The sequence below is a fragment of the Scyliorhinus canicula genome, chromosome 3 (assembly GCF_902713615.1).
Source record: "Scyliorhinus canicula chromosome 3, sScyCan1.1, whole genome shotgun sequence".
NCBI classification, from domain to species: Eukaryota; Metazoa; Chordata; class Chondrichthyes; order Carcharhiniformes; family Scyliorhinidae; genus Scyliorhinus; species Scyliorhinus canicula.
Window position 1 is genome coordinate 207,272,039 of NC_052148.1, and position 26,319 is coordinate 207,298,357.

The following is a 26,319-nucleotide window of genomic DNA, read 5'->3' on the forward strand; positions in this document are numbered from 1 at the left end:
CTAAGTGATAGTGTGAGTACGTGGCCAGAATCAAATATGACACCAAGGTTGGAACCGGTCTTATTCAGTATCAGCCAGTTGCCAGGAGAAGAATAGAGTTAATGGCTAAGGAATAGGGTTTGTGCTGGGCTTTGGTCTTTCCAGTATTCAGCGGGATAACTGTGCAATAAAGTTAGCACACTCTGAGATAAAACTGATAGATTCAATTTCAATCTGATGGTGAGGGTAAATAGAACATAGAACATACAGTGCAGAAGGAGGCCATTTGGCCCATCGAGTCTGCATCAACCCACTTAAGCCCTCGCCTCCACCCGTAACCCAATAACCTCTCCTAACCTTTTTTGGACACTAAGGGCAATTTAGCATGGCCAATCCACCTAACCTGCACGTCTTTGGACTGTGGGAGGAAACCGGAGCATCCGCAGGAAACCCACGCAGACACTGGGAGAAAGTGTAGACTCCCCACAGACAGTGACCCAGCGGAGAATCAAACCTGGGATCCTGGCGCTGTGAAGCCACAGTGCTAACCACGTGTGCTACCATGCTGCCCTCAAATCTTTGCCTCCTTCCTCAGAGCTGCATTGAAACTTGCATAATCAGAGTTGAACAGCCGAAAGCAAAACTAATCATTTTTTTTTTAACAAACAATTATATTGAGGTAGTTTTTTGGCATTGTAAACAGTTACAGACATCAGCAGAAAGAAAGCAAAATAAGGCAAAAATGTGCAAACATCCACGTACATTCAATACTTCAATTGTAACATACTGCACAAGCCCGCTCCTCTCCCATCGGCACTACCCGCCAATTTATTCCTCCTACTCTACTCTACTCTAACCCCCCCCCCCCCCCCCCCCCCCCCCCCCCCCCGATGCTCACTCTCCCGCAAAGAAGTCAATGAATGGCTGCCACCTTCGGGCGAACCCCTGTACAGATCCCCTCAAGGCGAACTTAATCTTTCCATACCCAGAAAACTCAACATGTCCGAAAGCCACAACTCGGTCTTCGGGGGCTTTGTGTCCCTCCATGCCAATAATATTTGTCGCAGGGCTATCAGGGAAACAAAGGCCAAAACATCGGCCTCTTTCTCACCCTGGACTCCCGGGTCTTCCGAAACCCCAAAAATTGCCACCCCTGGACCCATCGCCACCCTTGTTTTTAGCACCCGGGAGATGATCCCTGCGAATCCCTCCCAGTACCCCCTAAGCCCCGGGCATGCCCAAAACATGTGTACGTGGTTCGCTGGTCCTCCTGCGAACCTAGAGCATTTGTCCTCTACCCCAAAGAATTTGCTCATCCGAGCCACCGTCATGTGGGCCCGGTGAACGACCTTAAATTGAATCAGGCCGAGCCTGGCACATGTTGCGGTCGAATTCACCCTACGCAGGGCTTCTGCCCACAGCCCGTCCTCCATTTCCCTGCCCAGCTCCTCCTCCCATTTGAGTTTCAGTTCCTCCATCTGGGACCCTTCCCCCTTCATGAGCACCTTATGAGCACCTCCCCTCCTTCCCCCCTCGAGACTATTCTGTCTTGGATCCCCATTGGCGGGAGGCGTGGGAAGGATGGGACCTGTCTACGGACAAAGTCCCGCAACTGTAAGTACCTGAAATCATTTCCCCTTACCAGACCAAATTTCTCCTCCAAGCTCCTCAAACTCGCAAAGCTCCCTTCCAGGAACATATCGCCCACCCCTGCCCACCGCCATGCTCGAAACCCCCCATCCATACACCCGGGGGAAAACCGATGGTTGTCACAGATTGGCGCCCAGACAGACGCCCCCATCTCCCCTACATGCCTCCTCCACTGGCCCCATATCCACAGGGTCGCCACCACTACCGGGCTGGTGGAGTACCTGGCCGGCGGCAGCGGTAGAGGAGCCGTGACCAGGGCTGCCAAACTGGAGCCCCTGCATTAAGCCGCCTCCACCCGCTCCCAGATAGACCCCGTACCCACCATCCACTTCCTTATCATAGCGATAGTAGCCGGCAAAACTAATCTTTTAGTCACTGCTTGTTTTGATCCAGTGACCAAGGTGCTGTTTTCTACTAAACAGCACATAACCAAGGCCCTTTTTTATGTATTACAGGATGAACAGGAAGGAACCAGACAACGCAGAGCCTCCAGTCCTGGATCGTTTGGATCTCTTGGTTATGGGCGTTACACCCCAACATGGGCGCGCTCACCTCAACATTTCCATAGACCAGGTATTGACTACATTTATTAGAGTGTCTCCTAACGTCTGTAGATAGTCAAAAACAAAATAATGCGATAAGCTTTCTATTTGTTTTTTTAAGAACTATGAACAGTTTGATGACGTTATTCAAGTGTCCATTTCAATGTTTATCAGATAGTAATATTGCAACAACAACTTGCATTTATATAGTGGCTTTAATGTAGTAAAACATCCCAATGTGCTTCACAGGAGTGTATTCAGGAAAAAAGGAACTCCTAATGAAAGAAGGAGGCATTAGAACAAATGATCAGAAAATTGGTCAACATGTTTTAAGGACTCTCTTAAAGGAGGATAGAGAGGTGGGGATGTAGAGAAGTTTAAGGAAGGAATTCCAGAGCTTACAACCTCGACATTAAAGGCATAACCACCAATGGTAAGTTGAAGGAAATCAGGAATGCACAAAAGGCCAGAATTTGAGGAACACAGAGTTTTCAGGGAGTGCTATCCACAGTGCTACCGTGCTGCCCCGTGAGATGAGAAGAATTTTGTTTTACACTGGGAGTCACTATGAACTAGTTGGCACAACCTGAAGAGGTGGTGGAGGCAGATTCAGTGGTTACATTCAAAAGGAAATTAGATAAACTCTTGAAAATTAAAGGTTTACAGGGCTATGTGGGGGAAGAAGAGGAGTGAAAATAATTGAATAGCTCTTTCAAACAGCAACAACAAGCATGATAGACAAAATGGCCTTGCGCAGTGCTATACCACTCAACGGGGGAGTTTAAAACAAAAAGGGAACATTTGCTTCCGGTGGGAGTTTAAAGCCTTAAAAATAAGGTTCCTGATAATGGTTGTAGGTTTGGAAGTTACTGTCAAAGGAGCCTTGGTGAGTTCCTGCAGTGCATCTTGTAGATGGTACACACTGCAGCTACTGGACATCGGTGGTGGAGAACATGATATTTGCGGACGGGCTGCCAATCAAGCAAGCAAGATAAAGTTGCCATGGTCCCTGATAACCATAGGTTGCTTTCCCCTTTGAGTGGGAGAGCTGACTGGTGGTGACTTTAGCTGAGGATCACCACACCTCAAGACGAGGGCAAGGTTGAGAAGGCGAGGCCTTCATGAATAACCTCCGCAGCTTTGTCCGTAATGGTGTTGAGCTTCTGAAGTGTGGTTGGAGCTTGACTCATCCAGGCAACTGGAGAGTATTCCATTATACTCCTGACTTGTGCCTTGTAGATGGTGTACAGACTTTGGGAAGCCAGGAGGTGCGTTACTCACTGCAGGATTCCAAGGCTCTGACCTGCTCTTATAGCCACAGTATTTATATGGTTATTCCAATTCAACTTTTGGCCAATGGTAAATCCCAGGATGTTGATATTTGGGGTTTCAGCGATGGTAATGCCATTGAATGTCAAAGGGCTACAGTTAGATACTCTCTTGTTTGGAGATGGTCATTGCCTGGCACTTGTGTGGTATGAATGTTACTTGCCACCCGTCAGCCTAAGCCTGGATATTGTCGAGCACCTGCTGCATTTGGACATGGACTGCTTCATTATCTGAGGAGTCACGAATGATGCTGAACATTGTGCTGTCATCCCCACTTCTGACCATAGGATGGAAGGAAATTTATTGATGAAGCAGCTGAAGATGGTTGCACCTCGGACTCACTGCATGTACTCACCATTCCCTTACAGGATATCCATCTCAAACTTCCCATCACAAAGTCCCCTTAGGTTGCCGGATTACTGTGTGCTTACTTGCACTTGCCATCAAGCACAGAAATCCGCATCCACAATGACAGTCATCTATACTTGACGGCATAAAATATAGAACAAACAGTGTAGAAGGAGGCCATTCAGCCCTTCAAGTCTGCACTTAAGCTCTCATTTCCACCCTATCCCATAACCCAATAACCCTTCCTAACTTTTTTGGACACTATTGGGCAATTTAGCATGGCCAATCCACCTAACCTGCACATCTTTGGACTGGGAGGAAACCAGAGCACCCGGAGGAAACCCACGCAGACACGTGGAGAACGTGCAGATTCCGCACAGACAGTGACCCAGTGGGGAATCAAACCTGGGTCTCTGGCGCTGTGAAGGCACTGTTGACCCAGTGGGGAATCGAACCTGGGACCCTGGCGCTGTGAAGCCACAGTGCTGGTCACTTGTGTACCGTGCTGCCCCGCAATCTAACCCTGTATACCAGCACCAGAGATCTCATATTCGGTATAAGCTTTCATTGCATCAGTGATACAACGGGACGACTCCGCCTGTGCGACAGTGGAGGTTGAGTCGGCAGCCACTAGATGCTCCATCATAAGTCAGTCTGGCAGTGCTGCCGTGGAGGCTTAAAGAATGGGGTCTGCGCTGTGTCCTGTGCCTTACAAGAGGTGTGTTACGCAAACACAGCATATAAAGACAAAACCAATGATGCAAGATGTTTGTGTAACCCACCTCTTTACTCACCTGATGAAGGAGCTGCGCTCCGAAAGCTAGGGATTCCAAACAGACCTGTTGGACTTTAACCTGTTGATGTAAGATTTCTTACTGTGCCCACCCCAGTCCAACGGCAGCATCTCGACATCACAGTAGAGGTTGTCTCCTCCATGCTCCTAATCAGTTATTGGAGGTTGCCTGGCAGACCTGCCATAGCACCAAACATGTGGATGTGCATTGTCATCAGCCTTTATCTATAGTCTTCCCAACAGGATCCTCATCTGAATGCCCTGCAACTAAACTAGTATTTCGTCCCCCAAGTCCTGGGCACACCCCTCGCATATCCAGTGACCCACCACATACAGATCCCGACTCTAAACCAATTCTAAAGCCCATGCAATGTCAGTATGTAAGTTGGTGGCAGTGATTATTGGCTTGAGTGACAGTGCACCTTCCTCAGTGTTCTCCCTCCTCCTCTCGCCTTTCTGCATGAGACTGTGGGAGTGAGCTATCAGATGGTACAAATCATAATGGAAGGGGGTGAAGGAATGGGGGGGAAAGGCAGAAGATTCACTTCATTTATAGTCCCCATTTATTGGCACCTTTCAGCAAAAGGATGAGAAATTTGTAGAGAAGGTGCACATGGCAGCTGGTGCCCATGATCCAGAAATCATCTGCTTGAGAATGCTGCAGGGATGGATTCTTGGTGGTCCTCTGCTGAGTATCTGCCTCCCCTGCCTGTTGTGAGAAATCTGCCCCTACAAGAGAGAGGGCAGAATGTCAGTGAATATATGGCAGATAGCTGGAGGTATATTGTGAGAGGTGAATATGATGTTGATAGCATTGATAGATTTGTGAGGGTGAAGTGTAGTGTAAAGATATTCGGGGTAAGTCTTGAGTGTCCAGGTGTGCTGTGGGTGACTTTATGTGTGGGGACTGACGTGCAAGGCCAGAGGCGGAATTCATCGTTGACGCTGTGACTGAATGAGTGGTGCTCTACGATGGGAAAATTAGCGTTGTTCCCGAAGCAATTCATCAACCGTTAATGGGATAGCACCAGCATCACCTGGAACAAAACCAATTCCAATGAAAACAGTGTCGGATTTGAAGGAGTAGGGATTGACACTCGAGAGGCTGAAAAGCTGCAGCCGCATATAAGCACTCCACTCCCAAACGGGAGTGAGGTGGGGGGAGGGGCTACGGCCATCGGAGCCTTGCAGAACAGGGTCCGAGTGGTCTAGCCGGGGTGGAAAGTTGGGGGGAAGGAACCGAGGTTGGGAAGATGAGTTTTACAAGAGGCAGTGGACGGGGTGGGGGTTACAACTTTTGGGTATCATGTACGGCACTCTTTCAGCGGTTTTACGGGGTTGTGTGTGTGTGTGTGTGTGGGAGGGGGTGTGTGTGGGGGTGTATGGGGACTCTATGGTGACCAACAAGATGGCAGCAAGGAGAGCGACACCGTGTTCCACAAGCATGGAACTGGAGACCCTACTGGACACACAGGAGAGACAGGCGACCCTGTACCGTGGGATGGGTTGGATGCTACCACCCATCGCCATGCACCGGGCCTGGGCACAGGTGGCAGAGTCCGTGAGCGTCATGGGCAGAGGCTCAGAAACTGCACGACCTCCTCAGGGCGGCCAGGATGAGTAGGCAGCACTGTGCCCCAGCACTCACCCTCAACCCACAAACCCGTAACTCCATCCCCCGCCCTACCCGGGAAGGAGGGGGTGGCGTCCAAATCCCCACCCTCCACCACCTGCCTGCATCCATACCGGCTGCCATGACCGGGTGCCCCGGCCATGGAGGGCACCAGCTACCCATCCTCTATGCTGCATGCATCAGACTGTCTGACACTCTGCGTTTTCCATTTCACCCCCCCACCCCGAGACCTCCGTCTACAACCGCCGTGAAAGGGAATAAAACAGAGGGGGACCGCCAGTCCTGCCCTGTGGCCCCTTACCGCAGCTGAGCAGAGGGCATTGTACCTGATAGATGGGGCCCAGGGAGAGGGCGGTCACCAAGGCAGAGGTTGGCATCGGGCGAACAAGTCAGACCCCACTGAATTATGGTTCCTCATGGCACATGTGTCACCAGCACGATCACACCCACCACCCACCACCCACCCACCCCCACACACCCCCAAACTGCCCCCTCCACCACCCTCACCACAGCCCCACACTGCACCCGCCACACTGACCCCTCCACCGCCACCCGAACCCGTCTTGTCTTGTCTTTGAGGATCACTTGGCGATGAGGTGGGCTCTTCTGGTGCCACCCGCCCCCAACCACACCCCAAGAGGAAACCAGTGAAGGAAGAGGAGGAAGAACCGGACACTGATGAGAGCCCTCGACCCGCAATTCCCATACCAGCCTCCCCGAACAGGCACCAGAATGAGGCGACTAGGGGCTTTTCACTGTAACTTCATTTGAAGCCTACTTGGAAGGAAGGAAATTGCTTATTGTCACGAGTAGACTTCAATGAAGTTACTGTGAAAAGCCCCTAGTTGCCACATTCCGGCGCCTGTCCGGGGAGGCTGGTACGGGAATCGAACCGTGCTGCTGGCTTGCTTGGTCTGCTTTAAAAGCCAGCGATTAGCTCTGTGAGCTAAACCAGCCCCTACTTGTGACAATAAGCGATTTTCATTTCCTATTTAAATGATAAAATCCAAAGACTTACAGGCAAAGATGCACTTTTCCTCTGTAAGTTAAGTAAAAACAGAATTTTGTCATCTTATTCCCCATTGAAATGTATTCAATGGCATGAACTTCCTGTACTTATATTGTTGATATAGGTTAAACTCACAACAACAAAGATGGGACTCATACATTTCAGTCTAATAGTCATCATCACTATCTGACACTGACATTTGTTTTACATATATGGGGCAAGATTCTTCGTCGACTGATGCCGGAATCGGGAAACGCGATTGGGAGGAGAATCAGTTTTGACGGCAAAATTGTGATGGTTGCCGGTTTCACGCCAAATCGCAATTCTCCAGTGCCTCGACAGCTGAGTCAAGCACGTACAGTAAACGCCGTTTGTATATTATTAGCGGGCCTGACCTGGTATTCTCTGAAGCCTCCGCGATGCTCCACCTCCACTAGGGCGAATTCCCGATGGCAAGGTTCACTTGTGCTTTTAAAAATCGTGAAACAGTTGCCGTGGCTGAAGAGGGAGACAAAAGTGGTACAGAAAGTGTCCAACATCACCATAGTTTGCTGACAGTTATGCTGCTGACCGGGCGGGCTTCTGCCAGGGCCGGGGGGAGTAGCAGGAGTTGGCGAGGAGATGGGCTGTGGTGTCGGGGTGCAAAGACACCATTGCCATGGCTTGCAAGGCAGCCATGCAGTTGTGCACACCGTTGATTGCCCACTGTGAACTTAGGGCCGCAGGTCATATGGGTGGGCCCCAGGGCACCTCTGGCCCCAGCCGACCCATCAGCGGAATGCGCGCGCTGCAGCGCAACCAGTGCCATCTTTTTTTTTTAAATAAATAATTTTTTAAAAATAAATTTAGATTACCCAATTATTTTTTTCCAATTAAGGGGCAATTTAGTCTGGCCAATCCACCTACCCTGCACATTTTTGGGTTGTGGGGGCGAAACCCACGCAGACACGGGGAGAATGTGCAAACTCCACACGGACAGTGACCCAGAGCCGGGATCAAACCTGGGACCTCAGTGCCGTGAGGCAGCTGTGCTAACCACTGCACCACCGTGCTGCCCTAACCAGTGCCATCTTGCTGGCTGGGGTGAGTGTGCTTGCGGAGTGAAGTGTGTATATGCGACTTCAGCTTGTCAGCCTCCCGAGTAACAATCACGGGCCCGGTGAATCCCGTACCGTTTCTCATTGGAATTGATTGTGTTCCACGTGGTGCCAATGCTAGCCCCTCCATAGTCGCTGAATCGATCCTAGTAGGGTGCCGGTTTTGCTGTCATGGAGATTCATGAATCCTGCCTCGGCGTCAACACTTAGTCTCAGGAACGGAGAAATCTGCTGTCCATTTAGTTTCCTCATCTAAATCATTGCAGGTCCACAGTTCCCTAAAAGTGGCACACAGGTGGCCAAGGTGATTAAGAAGGCAGATGGCATGTTTGCATTCATCAGCCGGGCATTGAGTACAAGAGTTGGGAAATCATGTTGAAGCTATATAAAACCTTGGTTAGGCCGCATTTGGTGTATTGCGTGCAGTTCTGGTGACGACATTATCAGAAGGACGTTGAAGCTTTGGAGAGAGTGCAGAGAAGGTCACCAGGTTGTTGACTGGTCTCGAGGGTGTTGGCTATGACGGGAGATTGAATGAGCTAGGATTGTTTTCACTTGGAAGACGGAGGCTGAGGGGAGACCTCATAAAGGTCTTCAAAATTATGAGAGGCATAGACAGGGTGGACAGTCAGAGGCTTTTTCCAAGATGGAAGTGTCAATTACAAGGAGACACAGGTGAGGGAGATGTGCTGGGTAAGTTTTTCACGCAGAGAATGGTGGGAGCCTGGAACGCGCTGCCATAGGAGGTGGTGGAAGCAGGCACATTAGCAATATTTAAGAGGCATCTGGATGGATTCATGAATAGGGAGGAAATAGAGGGACACGGACTGAGTAAGAGCAAAATAATTTTTTTTTAGTTAGGTTATCATGATTGGCACAGGCTTGGAGGGCCGAAGGGCCTGTTCCTGTGCTGTACTTTTCTTTGCTCATTGTTCTAATATACATCGTGAATAGCTGGGGTCCTACTACTGATCCCTCCAGTACCTCACTAGTCATTTGGGAAGTGACCCGTTTATTCCTACTCTGTTTCTTGTCTGCCAAGCAGTTTTAACCATCTCAATACACTACCTCTAATCCCATGCTACGCATTAATCTTCTACGAAGGACTTTGTCGAAAGTCTTCTGATTTGCTTACTGTTAGCTACTTCAAGGTGCAAAGTCTCATGAAATAAAATGGTCACAATTGAGTCTAACAAATGAGAGCCCCTGAGAAAGAATGTTGAATTATAAGAACTAATGTTAGCATCCAAATTTTCTTTTTGATATCCATTAGAACCAAGATACATCTGGTTAATTATTCGCTTATTCAAAAAATACTTACCGTCACAGGAGAATATTATAGTACATCATGTTGTCATTATTGTTCAGTTTTGTGAGCATGCCTACATTTTACCAACAGCCGAGTGGCTTGCTTCAACTTGCAAAGGCCAGCATCACAATGGAGCCAGCCTCTCTGCTGCAAGCTGGGGTGCCATTGTAGCTGGAGGTCCCATGCCCAAAGAGGGGGCTGTGGCCAGGCAAGGCCTCACCCCTCAACCAATCAATGCATCCGGATGGGTTTTCCTCAGAATCAAAAGAACCCAATGGCTTTGTCCATCAGAACTTTGTCATGCCTCCATGTGGAAATCCCCAACCTGTCTCAGCAGTACCCACCAGGGGCTACCATCCCTCTAATTTGATCAGTAGCATCGAGAGCCCACGTCATCTGTAAGAGGATGGAGAGCATGAAGGTGTCCAATTTGGAAGGGTGCCTGTTATGCCGTTGGCAAGCTGTCAGTAATTGTGGGCTCGGCAAACCAGTTGGACTCAACATCAAGGTCCGAAAGCCCATGAGAAAATCCACCCATGTGTCAGCTTGCCTCCCTTAATAAGATTGTGGTTTCAGGCCACACTCCACAACTTGAGGGTTTAAGACTGACACCATAGTGCAGTACTAAGTTCCGAATTCGGGAAAGTGTGTCTTTTGAATGAACCTTTAATCTTAAACCGTGTCTACTCATTCTATTCAGGTGATATTAAAGATTCCACAATACAACACTTACCAAAGGAACTTGGTCAACGTTCCTTTCGGCAATAATTATCACTGTATAATAATAAATTTTAATTCCTTCCATATTCTGAACCAGGTAATGGGGAAACAGCAATTCCATTGCCACAAAATACCAGTGACTGCACCTTAAAGTAATCAATTGCTTGTGAAGTGCCATGGAATGTTATTGAAAGATGTGACGAGGTGCTATATATATATAAATGCAAGTTCTTTACAATTCCCAAGGTTAACCAAAGTCACTGGGGAGACATCAAATGGAGGTGAGATGTATCCTGCTCCTGTTTCTAATGTTCTTTTAAGAATGATAGAGGGAGAGTCTAGGCACACAGATGGATTTCTTTGGGACTAAGTGTTGGTTGCTGCCAGGGTTGAATCAATTTATTCGCTGTGATCCACTATCTAAGAATAGTGTGTATCAGAAGAATATTGAAAAGGATGAAAATAATGTAGGTGTGTGGAAAAATAAAACCGATCTCACTTCCACCTCTTATTACCAAATACATTTAAACAATTTTCTCTCTTTACTTGCACCCTTTTTGTTCTGCTCAGAGCTCACCTCTGCTGGTATTCATTCTCTGCATACTGGTAGTTACAGCTCCTTGTCAACTCACTCCAGCCCTCCATCCACTCTCACACCTAACTATGTTCCTTATTTTAAAGGTAAGATGCACGTGATGAGCTTGTCAAGATGTACCACTGTGCCTATCCAAAGAGATAGGGGGTCTATGCATGTTTGTATAGCAAACTTGATGTCAGTATATTTTCTCAGGTATATATCATATACATAGCTGGTATTGAACCTTGCATAATAATATTCTTTTAGTACATGCAATTCAACATTTATTCGATAAATCAAAGTTGTATTGCATTGCAAAGCTGTTTTTCCATGCATATTTAACTTTACAAAATAGTGTTTGTAAGTAAATTCAAGTCATTGCTGCAGCCCAACTTTGCAGTCTAACTGGCATAATATATTTTTTCTAAATGTATTGAGCTAAGTGTTGTGAGGCTACATTCTTTGACATATTAGGAAATCAAGCACAAAAATCAGTTCCTAAATTTGCCACACACCTGATTTTCCCGTGATCAAAATTCACTCAGTTGTTAATGGTTTTCAAATTGGCTGCAGAAAAGATCAGTCGAAACCTTTTCCAGTCATTATATTGTTTGAAGAAACTGATTAATTTGCTCCAGACATTTGTAGGATGCTGGGCGTGATTTATAATTGCATGGGCAACAATGATCGTGTAGTGAGGTTTGCACACCATCAGAGCAACATAGCACAATCCATTTTACTTAAGGGTAATATTACGACCAGATGTAGCAGTGAGTCATATTTAGCATAAAAAATAAAATATAAATATAGGAAAGTGGGTGGAAGTAATCAAATGACAAAGCATACTTTGCACAGTTAACTGGGGTAGACGTTTAGAGCTACAATAAGAGCCAATGGGAAAGAAACCTGACATGATGCCGCCCAGTTCCAGATTTTGCATTTGGAGGCAAGTAGGAAATGCCCTTGGAGCTGTCAGTAAGTAATTAAAATATTTAAATAGTCAATTAATTGTGTACTGGCTTTAACAGCCAGTGCACAGGCTTCCCGAGCTCTGTGGAATTCGCTCCAGTCAGCAAGGTGAAAGCAGAGACCCAGGCTGGATTCTCCGATTTGAAGCCGAAGTGCTGGCGCCGGCGTGCGAACAGTGACGTTTTACGCCCGAAAAAATGGGGCAAAAGCTGCACCGATCTTCCGTCTGGTGGGGAGCCAACAGGCACGCAGCATTAAGCCCCCGGCTTTACCTGCAGATACGACTGGAGAATTGCTCGGTCCATGGCCGTGCGTGCGCACAGCAGCAGCCTGCAGCGGCCACGTCATGCAACATGCCGCTGGCTGCGTGCGGACCCGGCCTGCCAAAAACTGCCCCGCTGTAATCCGCCTCGTCCCCCGTCAAAGCCCCCCCCCACTGCCCACGGAACAGCTCTCTTCCCCCACCCCCCCATCTGTGGCGGTGCTGGACTCGGACTGCAGCCGCCACACCGGGTTCACGAGAAAAAAAGGACAAGTGTTCCATGCCGCCGGGAACTTGGCCCATCGGGGGTGGAGCATCGGGGGAGGACCTCGGGTGACGTCCTGAGGCCGCCCCGACGGCGTGCGGCGTGCTCTTCAAGTACGCCATTTTTGAGGGGGCGGAGCATTACAAAAGCGGCGCCACCCCTGATTTCTGCGCAAAAGGGGATTCTCCGGCTGAACGCGATTTCAGTGTCGGCGATCGGAGAATCCCGCCCCCATTGTTCAATGAAACTGACAGGCACAAATACCTTTAAATATTGAAATTGTACTGCTGCTGTCCTGACTATGTGAAATGCTTGCTCATAGCACTTGTTCTCAGAGTGTCATTTCATTGCTTCACACGTGATTTCTAACTTTTGAAAAGCCTTTTCAACTATGTTGGACTTTACTCACCTTGATCTGATCTTCCTTGTTGTCACCATTCACTGCAGCATGGGAACAATTATGCCGCAATATGGACTTCTTTTGAGGAACAACAGGAGCAGCAACTGGATCAGGAACCACACCAACAGCAAGAGCACAGCAGGATCAGCAACAACAAGTGCTGTCGTTCCTGCAGTCACATGCAACCCCACGGATTAGAGACTATAGGCGCAATTGAACCAAATGGGACCAAAGCGAACAAGATGTGATCTAACGGGTTAGAAATGGGACCTCAGCAGGGAATGTGTGGCTGAGTCTGCACTTGGTCCCATTTCCTGCACTGAGGAGCCCCACTCACTGGAACTCTTCAGTGCAGGGCGAGATTGGGACGTCATTTAAATATGGCTTCCCGAGCCCCTGACGCAACCCCTGAACCTCCCCTCAGCCCAAACTCATTGTAAGGGGTCCTCAGGCACCCCCTTACACCCCACACCCGTGCAAGGAACCCCCTGTCCAATCACTGCAAAATAAAATCAGCTTGGCACATTGGCAATGCCCCTGCCAGGCTGCCACCCAGGTGTCACTGCCAGGGTGCCAGGTTGGAGGTGCCTGGGTGACATCAGCAGTGCCAGGGTACCACCCTGACCAGAGAACATGCACCTGGGGGCCTCCAGTCCCTGGGAGACCCCCACCAGTGCCGATCCGTCTGGCCCCTGCTTTTGGAGACCAGTACTGAATGGTGCTCACCTGAGGACTCCGAGGTGAAGGGGGAAGATCCCAATGCCTTTGAGACCTCTGGGAACTGCACATTAAAGTGAGACTAGCAGTGTCGCTCTAATATGCAGATTTGCCAAAAGTGATCCTGCCCACAATAGGCGCGGCTTTGCGAGGTGTGGCGAGCCTGGTAGGTCCCGGTAGCAGGGTCTCCCATCATTTACTGGCCACATTGTGCCACGGCAGCTCCTTTCCGGGTGCAGTGTGCCAGGTAGATCACGCTTCATAAGGGTAGAGCTCCAGCTCGAAGCAATACCTCCCCCCAGCACACAGTATACAGAAAGGGGATTCGTTTCCTCAACATAACCGAGCAACAGTTTCACAAAAGGCTCAGGCTTTGACAGCTTTTCTGACATATGCAGCCTCCTGGAATAAGGCCTGTTCAAAATGGGTGCTGCCAGTGGCGATAAGATCACCACAATCCTGAATTTTGTTGCTTCTGGTTCTTTCCAGGGATTGGCTGCTGATTTCTCATGGATCTCACAGACTGGTGCCCAAAAGTGCATATCCCAGGATACTGTTGCCATGTTTGCTAAAGCTGCCACTTATGTCTAATTTGACACAATGAGGCCAGTCAGATACAGAGTGCTCTCACATTTGCTGCGGTGCCTGGATTGACAGGTACAGGAAGTTATCCACTGCTCTCAGTCTCGACTCATCAATTGGAAGTGATTCCATCCCTCAATTTTCTGCTTTTAGGTGACAATCGAAAGGTGATCATGCATGGCTCTGCAAGATATCCTGGAATCTGGCATGATTCATTTGTTCCTCAACAGTCACATCTCCCTCTGGTTTTTGCACCTCCCCACAGAGTGGGTAGATTCTTGGAGATAGGGGTTACTCTCTGAGGAACTGGCCAATGACTCCTCTGAGGAGGACTGCCAATGACAAAGGGACGAGGTACAACAAAAGCCACATAGCCGCAAGGATGATCTTCGAGCAAGTTATTGGTTTTCCGATGATGCAATTCAGGCAGACTGAGAGGGGAGGATAGGGACGTTACCTTTCTGTATGCACTATCAAGGTTCTCCAGATGGTCTGCTCTGTCTCCCACAGTATCTTGCTGCTGAATGAAATGGAGCTGGAGCAAGAAGAAAGTGCAGATGAATTGGCATCTTCCACTTGCTCTGAGGAGCCAGATGTGGCCACGGTGCCTGCAGTGCTCAGTGGGCTGTAAAATAAGCCAGCAATAGTCTCATATAAGCACAGGTTTAGCTAATTTGAGTGTGTGATGGCAGTGCCATAATAAACCCTCTGCTTCCCAATCCTTAGCACTGACTATTCTTACAGTTAAAATTGCTATTGTTACGTTCTTAGCCTTTCCTTGTTTACCAAGGACTTGGAGGACACTGTCCTTATGGAATTTGGAGGTTAAGGAGCTCGGGTAAAGGTCGGAATCTTTTCCTCAGTACACAGAGCGCTGGCAGAGGCGGGAAAACCGACGTTCAGCTCTCCAGCTGCACAGCCAACTTTTCTCTCCAGATTTTAGTGCACTCTGCAAAAATAATCTGGAGCATAGCTTTTACTGTGACGGACCTGACAGAGCCGGCAATGACGGCTCCACCAAGATCGGAGTGCTTTCTCGAAATGGCACCCCAATCTGCGACAAAAATAATACCCTCCCTCAACTGACACGGGGGACACCCCACAAGCATTGAGGCGATCGCCCCACAAGCATCAGAGCACGCCGCCCCATCTCCTGCACACGTATCGAGGCATAAGCCCGCCCTATCACATAGAAGGGGAACCCCCCAGAGGGACTCCCCAGAGTGCCCACCCGGCACTGCCAGGTTGGCTGAGGGCACTGCCGGGAGAGGCATGTCCTTCTCCTCACAAGTGCTATACTTAGCTTTGTGTCCCCAGCGGGTTACCCTTGACTGCTTCAAGTTTTTTTTAACCTATTCAGTGAGAACAAAGAGCAAAGAAAAGTACAGCACAGGAACAGGCCCTTCGGCCCTCCAAGCCTGCGCCGACCATGCTGCCTGTCTAAACTAAAATGTTCTACACTTCCAGGGCCTGTATCCCTCTATTCCCATCCTGTTCATGTATTTGTCAAGATGCCCCTTAAACTTCACTATCGTCCCTGCTTCCACCACCACCAGGCACCCACTACCCTCTGTGTAAAAAAAAAAAAAAAACTTGCCTCGTACCTCCCCTCTAAACCTTGCCCCTCGCACCTTAAACCTATGCCACCTAGTAATTGGCCCCTCTACCCTGGGAAAAAGTCCCTGACTGTCCACTGTCCCTGTCCCTGACTATGCCCCTTATACTTTTATGGACCTCTATCAGGTCGCCCCTCAACTTTCTTCGTTCCAGTGAGAATAAACCGAGTTTATAGATATAGAACAGTACAGCACAGAACAGGCCCTTCGGCCCTCGATGTTGTGCCGAACACCTTACCTTTTAGGACACTGCGGGCAATTTAGCCCCAACACCTTACCTTTTAGGACACTGCGGGCAATTTAGCATGGCCAATCCACCTAACCCGCACATCTTTGGACTGTGGGAGGAAACCGGAGCACCCGGAGGAAACCCACGCACACACGGGGAGGACGTGCAGACTCCGCACAGACAGTGACCCAGCCGAGAACTGAACCTGGGACCCTGGAGCTGTGAAGCATTTATGCTAACCACCGTGCTACCGTGCTGCCTTTATTCGACCTCTCCTCATAGCTAATGCCCTCCATACCAGGCAACATCCTGGTAAATCTCTTCTGCATCCTCTCTAAAGCCTCCACATCCTTCTGGTAGTGTGACAACCAGAATTGAACACTATACTCCAAGTGTGGCCTAACTAAGGTTCGATACAGCTGCAACATGACTTGCCAATTTTTATACTCAATGCCCCGGCCAATGAAGGCAAGCATGCCGTCTGCCTTCTTGACCACCTTCTCCACCTGTGTTGCCCCTTTCAGTGACCTGTGGACCTGTACACCTAGATCTCTCTGACTGTCAATACTCTTGAGGGTTCTACCATTCACTGTATATTCCATACCTGTACTAGACCTTCCAAAATGCATTACCTCGCATTTGTAAATGAGGGGGGAACATATTCAGGGGAAGCCCTATAATTATATGTAAATGTATTAACATTTATTGAAATGAAGGGCGGGAACCTCATTACGCCATCGGCAAGGGATGTGCAAAATTGGGAAACAATACCGCGCAGGTGAGAATCTCGTTTCCTCTTTCCCTTACACTTGCGAGATTTTGGGTCCCCGTCACCCTTTATACTGACAGCTAATGGGGGCTCAAAATCGCCCCCATCGTGTTTGATTCATTGAAGTAATCAGAAACATTACACTGTGAACACACCCAAGTGAATTCCCTCGTACAACTAATAAATCTTTTTCATCCGCTTTCTAATACTCCTGCGTGATGCAATCAATTTGGCTTAGCTGAGCTGAAGGCAGGATACTTGTATCCCTGCTCTGACCGATGAGATGCTCCTGGTTGGCTTCCTCTGGGAAGCCACAAGGGTTCCACCAAAGACTGCCCCGGCAGGGAGGAGCTATATAATCTCTGCAGAGCACGGCTGTATTTAATGAAGCATTGAGCCACCAAGGCAAGACTTCCTCCATCCTGCGCAAAGTGGCAATGTAGTTGCAGGCCATTGGTCTGATACAGCATGCACGTTCCCAATTCTCCATCCAGTTGGCCACTCTTTCCATAGAGGAGGGGATCAGCACAAATGCTTGAGAAATCATGGCATCCTTGCCTGAGATAGTACATTTCAATTTCTCTCTACATTCACCAGACTTCTAAATGACCCTCTTATGGACTGTCTGTGCTGTACTGTTCTATGTTCTATGACCTCATTAACACTACACCCTGTATGCTTCATCCGATGTCAGTGCTTATGTAGTTACATTGTATATCTTGTGTTGCCTATTATGTATTTTCTTTTATTCCCTTTTCTTCCCATGTACTTAATGATCTGTTGAGCTGCTCGCAGAAAAATACTTTTCACTGTACCTCGGTACACGTGACAGTAAACAAATCCAAATCCATTCTAATCCAATCCAAATAATAATACACAATGTAAATACATAGACATCGGGTGATGCATACGGAATATAGTGCTACAACTGTAGAGAAGATGCGTAGAAAGATCAGTTCAGTCCATAAGAGGGCCATTCACGCGTCTGGTAACAGCAGGGAAGAAGCTGTTTTTGAATATAATGTACGTGTTCTCAATCTTTTGTATCTTCTACCCGATGAAAGAGAGAATAACCCAGATGGGAGGGGTCTTTGATTCTGCTGCTCGCTTTCCCAAGGCAGCGGGAAGTGTAGGCTGAGTCAATGGATGGAAGGTGGGTTCATGTGATGGACTGGGCTGCGTTCATAATTCTCTCGATGATTATAAGAGTGGAAAGTGGGTAGGATGGCAAGTGAGTCGGGGCAGAATAGCAGGGTGGAAGGTGGACATGGTGGTAAGTAGTTCAGGTGGCAGGTGGGTAAGGTGTGCAGCTCAGTGGATAGGAGAGTCAAGGGGATAGCCTGGGGTTAGTCAGGTACTGGAGCGAATCAGGTTGGTTCAGCAGGGTGATGAGATGATATGTTTGTTGGGAGGTTGAGTGAAGAGTTGGGAAGAAGGGTCAATGTGAGTCATTGGCAATTTGGGGAGGGGGGGTGGTCAGTTGTATAGTTATCCAGGAGTAAGATTAGAATTTGTCTGTCTAACATTTCTTGCGTAGCTATCCAGGTAAGTAAATTGGAACTGTCAAAGTCTCTGACTCTAACTCGGAGTTAGAGTCTGAGAATTGCTTATTGGAAAATCAAATGCCCTCCTATGATGTTGGTGTGTCAGGGCTTCTGCAGGGTCCCGATATAATCTTGGGTTGAACGTTGGAGCCAATAACTGCACTAATAGCACATTCACTGCAGGTAAGATGAAAGTTCCCTTGACATTGGCAAATCCTTCAAATCGGAAAGTTAAATTGAACAGTGCATCCATCATTTATACTTACATACCATGAAATAATCCCTCAACCAAATTGAAATGCCACATATCAAAAGATCAGTTTGCCATTATGCAGTAATGCTATGAAGACTGCAATGACTTTGTCTTCTTTTTCATTTTCTTTTCAGATTGCTTACAGAATACTATTATGAGAATATTATTTTCCCATATTTTAATAGCTGACATCAAGGCAGCCTTTATTGTCTTTGTCTGTCTGGTGTTGCCATTGTGATCCCAATGCTTAGGTGGTTGTTTGATATACCTGCTAGTCCATTTTCAGCATTAATTTCTAGCTTTAGTTAAGTGTCAGATGGCTTCGGTGTGTGTAGTTCTAAGCTTCAGCAGCACCATTTTATGCTTTGTTAACTCACCGGATGTTAAATTGCCAAGGAAAGATGGTTTTGTTCGAATGTAAGTACACTGTTTTTGCCATACATCATTATTGGAAGACATTGAATCACATTGATGGGTAAATAGCAAAATGATTAAAAGTACCTATGAAGCTTTGATGGCACTTTAAACCACGATTATGTCTCGACATTGTAGACTCATAGAGGAGGGTGGCATACTGATTAGCAATGCTGCCTCACAGCGCCAGAGACCCGGGTTCGATTCCGGCCTGGGGCTTGTCTGTGCAGAGTTTGCAAGTTCTCCCTCTGCAGGTTTTCACAAGATCTTCCAATTTCCTCCCAATGTCCAAAGACGGGCAGGTTAGGTGGATTGGCCATGCTAAATTGCCCCTCAGTCAGTGTGAGTGTGGCTATGCTTGATGTGCTGTAATCCCCTTCAAATTGGAAGCCCCTGGCGACAGATTAGCGACCTGTTCCAGGAAGAATTAGTGACAGAAACAAGCAAAAGTCTGACCTATGCATCATCCGGCTGCAGGAAGGTTGAGAGGGAGAGAATGAATCATAGAGCACAGAAGGGGGCTCTCAATCTGCTGCACCTGTGCTGACTCTTTGATAGAACAATCCAATAATCCCGCACCCCTGCTCTTTCCCCATATCCCTGGGGCTTTTTTCACTTGAAATATATATTCATTTCCCATCTGCAAGGTACAAATAAAGCTGCTTCCATCACCCCTTCAGACAGTGGGTTCCAGATCATCATAACTCGTTGAGTAAAATAATTTCTTTTTGCCAAATAATTTCTTTTTGACATTTTTTGCCAAAGATTTTAAGTCTGACTCCTCTGGTTACCAACCCTTCTTTTTGTGATAATTAGGGATTTTGCGAATCCCTAATAGGTGGCCTGGGAGGTGTGGGGACATGTATAATCGTGGGGAGTTGAGTTGGATTGATCCCCTGACATGGTCCTGCTGTCAGGGTATTTTTGCCAACGGAAGGACCAGATGCAGAGAAGCTGCTTGCCTAAAGGAGGCGGGCAACCGACTTACATAATTAATGGTTCAATTAGGGGTCATTTTATGGTGCTGTTGGCAATTTACCAACATACATATGTACTTGTGGACTTGCATTTTGTCAATGGCAAGGCAACCCCTCCAACCTCGCCACATGGGGCAGCTGCCAGTCAAATGGAGGTGGCCTCCCTGCCACAATCCAGGAAGGGGGGAGTGACAGTGAAAGGCTGTATGGTGCAAACTCGGGCTACAGGGAGAGGATATAGCACCCATGACCCCAATTATTTATTTATTTTTACTCGTCACTTGGCTCCAGCTCCCCTTTCTTTATCAGCAATGCTCAGCTGACCTCTGGTCTTCTGATCAGGTCGAGAACATCAGGAGCCACAGATCATCCGTAATTGGGCAGCAACCTACAGATGACCGATTGGGAATCTGCTTGTGGTAAAAATGCCAAGTAGGTTCCTCTGCCAGCAAATGCAGGCTCAGGAACTCCCTTTTATGTCAAAATCAGGGTCCTAATGCTCCTCCTAAAATTTAGCCCTTCTCTATTTGCTCTATCAAAATTCCTCATAATTGTGAACCTTCATTAGTCTCCTGTGCTCCAAGGAGAACAGATTCTCTCATCTCTCTAGATAATTCCAGTTCTGTCCCCCGGTACCATCCTGGTAAATCTCCCTTGGACCCTCCCTATGACTTTGCCGCCTTTTTGAAAATATAGAGCCCAGAATTGAACACATTATTCCAGGTGGGAGAATGGTTTACCATCATTTCCTTGTTTTTGATTAAACATATTAAAGATAGGGTGGCACGGCGGCACAGTGGTTAAGGACCCAGGTTCTAATCCTGGCTCTGGTCACTGTCCCTGTGGGGTTTGCACATTATCCCCTTGTCTGCGTGGGTTTCACCCCCACAACCCAAAGATCTGCAGGGTAGGTAGATTGGCCACGCTAAATTGCCCCTTAATTGGAAAAAATATAATTGGGTATTCTAAATTTATTTTTAAAAACTTTTTTAAAACATATTAAAGATTGTTTGGCAGATTCTGTGAAGAATTTTCAATCAACACCTGTTCCGTTAGGATTTCATTCAGCACACATTTATATAGCCACTGGTTTTTGGAACTTTGTACAATCAGCAAAGTATAATCAATTTCTACGAGGGCATCACTTTCTATTTTGATTAAATGGTAACGATCATGATGGATGAAATTGTACAACCATTGGAAATTTTCAAATAACAAATCTCCATAGAGTTACTAGAACATTTAACCATTTCTACTACATAAATGCGTACTCAGAACAATTTTCTAATTAAGTGAAAGATTTATGATAATGAATTAACAAAATAATAATTTGTTGCCTAAAAGAGTCCACATATATTACAGTGAAAATCCCTGCCATTTAAAACTGTTTATTCTCGAAAGACGATGAGATTCCAATTTTACATCAAACTCCTTATACTGTTTGTTTCTCAGTTGTAGAGCCCTTAATTCATAGTGAGATATATTGGGTTGTTTCTTAAATTAAAAGGCATATCTGAAAATTGAGCAGGCTTGATGGAGCAAATGACATTTTAAAATCCATATCAATGCAAAGAAAACGTAAAAGCCAAATTTGTAGCAATTATTGGCAGTAAATAGAATTATTTAATATCAGATCATAATGATTTTCAGCCTCAAATTAAATTTCTCAATTGTGTAATTCCTGATAGAATTTGGGCATGGTTTGGAGTCTCTTCTTTCATCTTGCAAAGTACAGCATAAAGACATAAAATTAAAAAATGGAAATGGGTACTTTCAAAACTACAAAGTCACCCAAAAGAACTAATTAAATGTGCAAAAGCACTTGGTGACTGTAGCATTATATCCCCTCAAAATGTGCACCTGCAATTGTTCTTAAATGAAAACATTTTTGTTAAAGAAACTCCAAGGACACTTTAAAATCTACTCTAAAGTTATTTTTTTATGACGCAGTACTAAACTAATGTCACTAGCGAGGCTGCCTTGGAGCAAAATAACTACGTTGACTTGGACATTGTTCTATCAGCAGCTCAATTGAAGTGAGCTGAAAAGGGTAAAAATGTTGCCAAATGATCTTTTTCTATTAGTTAATTTCTAATGAGATTTTTCTAAGGAATATTTATGACAAGAATTATTATACATACTATATAAGTATAGGCCTTTGTTCTCAATGGCAGATGTTCTGTAATAAATCATGCACAATTACCTCATATTTAGCCATTCAGATAGGCCTTTTTGAGCGTAGTGTAGTATGGTTATTACATAAATCAATTAACATACAGAGATCACTATCTGCATATGCTTGGAACTTGTGGCAACGTGTGCACTTACACCTTGTTCTGGATATCGTTACTGTTCATCTGTTTCAAAGCACTACTAATAAATCTTACAACAGAAAGAACATGGATTATGTGCAATGTCTTTTTTCTTCGCACAGTATATGCAGTTTGGTAAAATATGTAAAATGGTCAAATAAAACATCCTTCTTTGAAAACACAAAAAAGAAGGGAAGGATCAGTCTCTCCTGCTGCACACAGAACTTGGAAGCAGTTATTTTTCTTTCACTCTCTGTTGATTGCAATGTCTTCCTTTTTCCCAACTATATTGCTTTAAAATACTCAGACTTCATAAACGTTGGCGAATGATGCACAAATACTTGAATTTAGTTTTAAGTCTTATTAGTATCTACCTTTGCAATCTTTAATTTGGCAAACTTTAGCAGAGCATTAAGCCTTATAACCACTTGTCCAAAAATAGTCCAAGACTCTCAGTATTTATTATGACTGTTTGCAGTAGCCATTTAGCCTGGCTTCAAATACTGATGTAATAATACATCAAAAGGATTCAATTATTGGTAGATAATGCACCTCAGAATTTTTTCAATTACAAAATCAACCTAAAATCTGAAATGTAATGCATTATTTAGCAATAATAAGCATTTTTGCTTGGTACAGTGTTATATGATGCCATAGATAAACTTTTAGTTTTGGTACTGAAATGTAACAATACTCTTTCAGAAAGGAATGGGCAATGACTCCATTCCTATTATATTTGGAGAGGGGGCTTGAAGAGTAAATGCAAGACTTTTAACACCAATTCCAATGCTGAGGGCCTTAGCACAACATAGACAACATTTTCCTGGTAACTAACTAAAACAAAATTTAAACCTCTTTGGGAGGATGTTTATGCATATTGGATGTACTCAGCTGAAAAGCTGGATGTTACTCCATAGCTTTATAAGTACTGGCCTCTTACCCAATTGATTGAATCTTACTATGGCATTATATCCTTCTACCACTAAGCATATAACTATTACTCTGCTTCCCACTTTCTTTTCTCTACCTTCTTTGCTTTTTCTCTTTGGAGGCAGTGAAAGTCGTCGGAGCACTCCCAGCTTATCCATGCACCTAGACAGCAAATCTTATGTCCAGGCTCCTAGGCATTTCCATGTACCAGGTAGGAACTGCATGTGCTTTGCTGGTCTTTATATAACCTTTCTTTGCCTCTTTTTATAATTTTGGCTTTTATACAAGAGTATGTGGTGTTCTGCAAAATCTCACTGTCATGCTGTTGTTACAGGTGGTAGGTGGGGGGGGGGGGGGGGGGAGGTGGGGGGGGGGGAGGGAGGGGGGGGAGAAGGGGGATTATGGGGGGGGGGACGCTAATTTAAACAGGGTTTAATTTCTCCTTTCATTACCTGTCCATAAACAGAATGATGTTTCTGATTCATTTCCCTCGTTATAAGTGGTGGCGTATTTCCCAACCCCTTGGTTTTTGTGTGATCCAATTTTCTATTAATAATCCCACAGCAAGCACGTGGATAGGATGAACGCACATGGTTAGTTTATTTGTACACACTCAAAATGCAAAAAGAAGGATTGCAATATACCCCTCACCTTCAAGACAGTAAGGAGAGGGATAGAGAAAAGAAAGATTTACAATGTGGAGAGCACAGAGGAATGAAATATCATTTGTTTTCAGAATCAGAGTCCAATGAGGCATTCCTCCATGGAGGTTGGTGGGCTTGAAACTGATGGTGTATAATTCACTTTTCTGATGGTGTCTTCACACAATGAGATAGGCATGCAGAGATGACTCAGTCTTGCAGGAGATGGTACAGAATTTCCAGCGGAAGCAATGTAGATGGTGTTGCTCGTTCTGGGTGAGTGTCCTCAACACTCAATTTGGCTCTGTTTCGTTACTTAGCTCTGGAGTTGCCAGGTATCGTTAAGATACCGCCAGAAGTTTCAAGGTTAAGTTCAAAGCAATAAAACCATACACCAATTAGTAAGTTCAAATAACTGAGTTTATTATAATACTATCCATGCACACGCTAAGAGGATTAAACTATTCCTACCGCTAAATAAACCAATACTTATCTCAAGGGAACTGCCGGATCAGGGGACAAGGCCTCTTGCTCTGCTCTGGTCTGCAGACTTCAGGTTGGTACGGGTTAAAAAGGGGTCAGGAGTGTCTATCTCTGGTAGCGATCGTTGTGAGACACTTACTTGCTGGCGGCTGCTGTCCCAAACCTCTCCTCTCTCTCGTTCAAGGTCGTCTTGGCAAAAGCTGGTTGACGTGCTGGTCCAGAGAGGAGGGCTGGTCAAGGAGAGAGGAGGGCTGGACAAGAAGAGTGAACTATGTGTGGGACCTGTCTTTTATAGGTCCCAGGGATCCGCGCCCCTTTGGGCGGACCCCTTTACCTATTCGGAATCGATTGGGTCTCTTCCCAATCGATATGTTTGAATCCCCCCCAATACTGAGGCTGTTCCTTGGCTACTGGGCGGGCTTTCAGGTGCTTTGTTTTTGGACCCCGCTGGTGCCGGGGTGTCTGGTTTCTCATACACTGTTGCAGTTACTTCCCCATTTGTGTCCATTGTCCCTGGGATCGTTCCATTACTATGTTAACTATCCTGGAGATTGCCTCATTAGTATGCGGAAGGTTCGTTTCGGTGCTGTCTGCTCTCTTAGCAGACAGAATGCACATTTGCTTGGTGCAGCCTGCTGGTGCTGCAAACATTGTCCATTTTAACCTGTAAGCTTTGCGTTCCTCCATTTTGTATTTAGGGAATGGCCAACTTCGGTGGCTACAATGGGACCAGGTGTTCAACACGGGCAGAGCTCCTGTTCTGTGAGGCTACCAGTTAGATGATAATTAGCAGACTAAGTGTTACAGTTCAGCAAGGGAATACAACTGGTTCCACAAGCCAGAGGCATATGTCACATGGTTCCCACCTCTCTGCACTGTCTTTGACAAACGATGTGTACCCCTTGCCTGGGGCCCCAAAATTGTTAAATGTCTCAACCATTAAGAATTGAAACGAAGGATGTGGGGGCCTTTATCTCAGCAGGTGAGCAGACTCCTGTTGGCTAGCCTGGATTATTAAATGCAGACGGGCTTTATATGGCTCTCTTTTTTTCAATAAATTTAGAGTACCCAATTCATGTTTTCCAAATAAGGGGCAATTTAGCATGGCCAATCCACCAAGCCTGCAGATCTTTGGACTGTGGCAGGAAACCGGAGCACCGGGAGGAAACCCACGCAGACACGGGGAGAACGTGCAGACTCCACACAGACAGTGACCCAGCAGGGAATCGAACCTGGGACCCTGGTGCTGTGAAGCCACAGTGCTAACCACTATGCTACCGTGCTGCCCACATACTAGGGGCGAGCCCTATTTGGGGGAGGGGGGGGTGGTACATTGACCTGTCATGGGTTGGGGGAGAGCGGACACTAAGAGTTAGGGATGCTGACGAGAATTTTGCGGGGGGGGGGGGGGGGGGGGGGGGTGCGGTGTAGGTTGCCAGTGAGTAATGTTGGTTTTGGGGGGGGGGGGGGGGGGGTGGTTGCAAGTGGGTTACCAGCATTGAATGTCGAAGGAGTGGTGGTTGCTGGAGAAGATTGTTGGGGGTGGGGTGGAGAGCCCCTGAATACCTCTGTGATGAGGGCTGGGGGGTGGGTGCATTGCTGGTCAGGGCACCCTGTAAAGATGGCGCCCCGATTTCTTTGAAACAGGTTCCTGGGTATTTGAGGCCCCGCCCTGGAAAAGTGATGCCGTCAACTATGCTCAACTCTTTTTTTTAAAGTCATTCAAGGTTTTGTGAGAAGTCTGTGCAACTGGAGAACGACACGCCAGTTCTCTGCCTGAGCCTAATACTTTGCTAAATTCTTATAAGATTCTGCCCATTTGATGCAACCATTTTGAGGACCTATGTTCAGTGTTTAAAATTTTGGAAATATGAATGAGAATAGATCTGTATATATTTTATAAAAATACACAGTGGGGGGAATTTTCCCCTAATTTTTCAGAATGTCACGCTCTGATTGAAAGCCAGAGT

General features: G+C 46.6%; 1 protein-coding gene across 7 annotated transcripts in view; it reads left to right on the forward strand.

Annotated features, from left to right (window-relative positions):
* ablim2 (actin binding LIM protein family, member 2) overlaps window positions 1-26,319 on the forward strand; it is a 432,986-nt gene that overhangs the window by 258,357 nt on the left and 148,310 nt on the right. For 4 of the 7 annotated variants that reach the window (XM_038792087.1, XM_038792086.1, XM_038792085.1 and 1 more), the window contains exons 12-14: window positions 2,085-2,202; window positions 10,980-11,090; window positions 23,347-23,436. In XM_038792087.1, the coding sequence (XP_038648015.1) occupies window positions 2,085-2,202; window positions 10,980-11,090; window positions 23,347-23,436 (319 nt within the window). The remainder of the gene's footprint in view (window positions 1-2,084; window positions 2,203-10,979; window positions 11,091-23,346; window positions 23,437-26,319) is intronic. The other 3 variants (XM_038792089.1, XM_038792090.1, XM_038792088.1) reach the window with 2 other exon arrangements.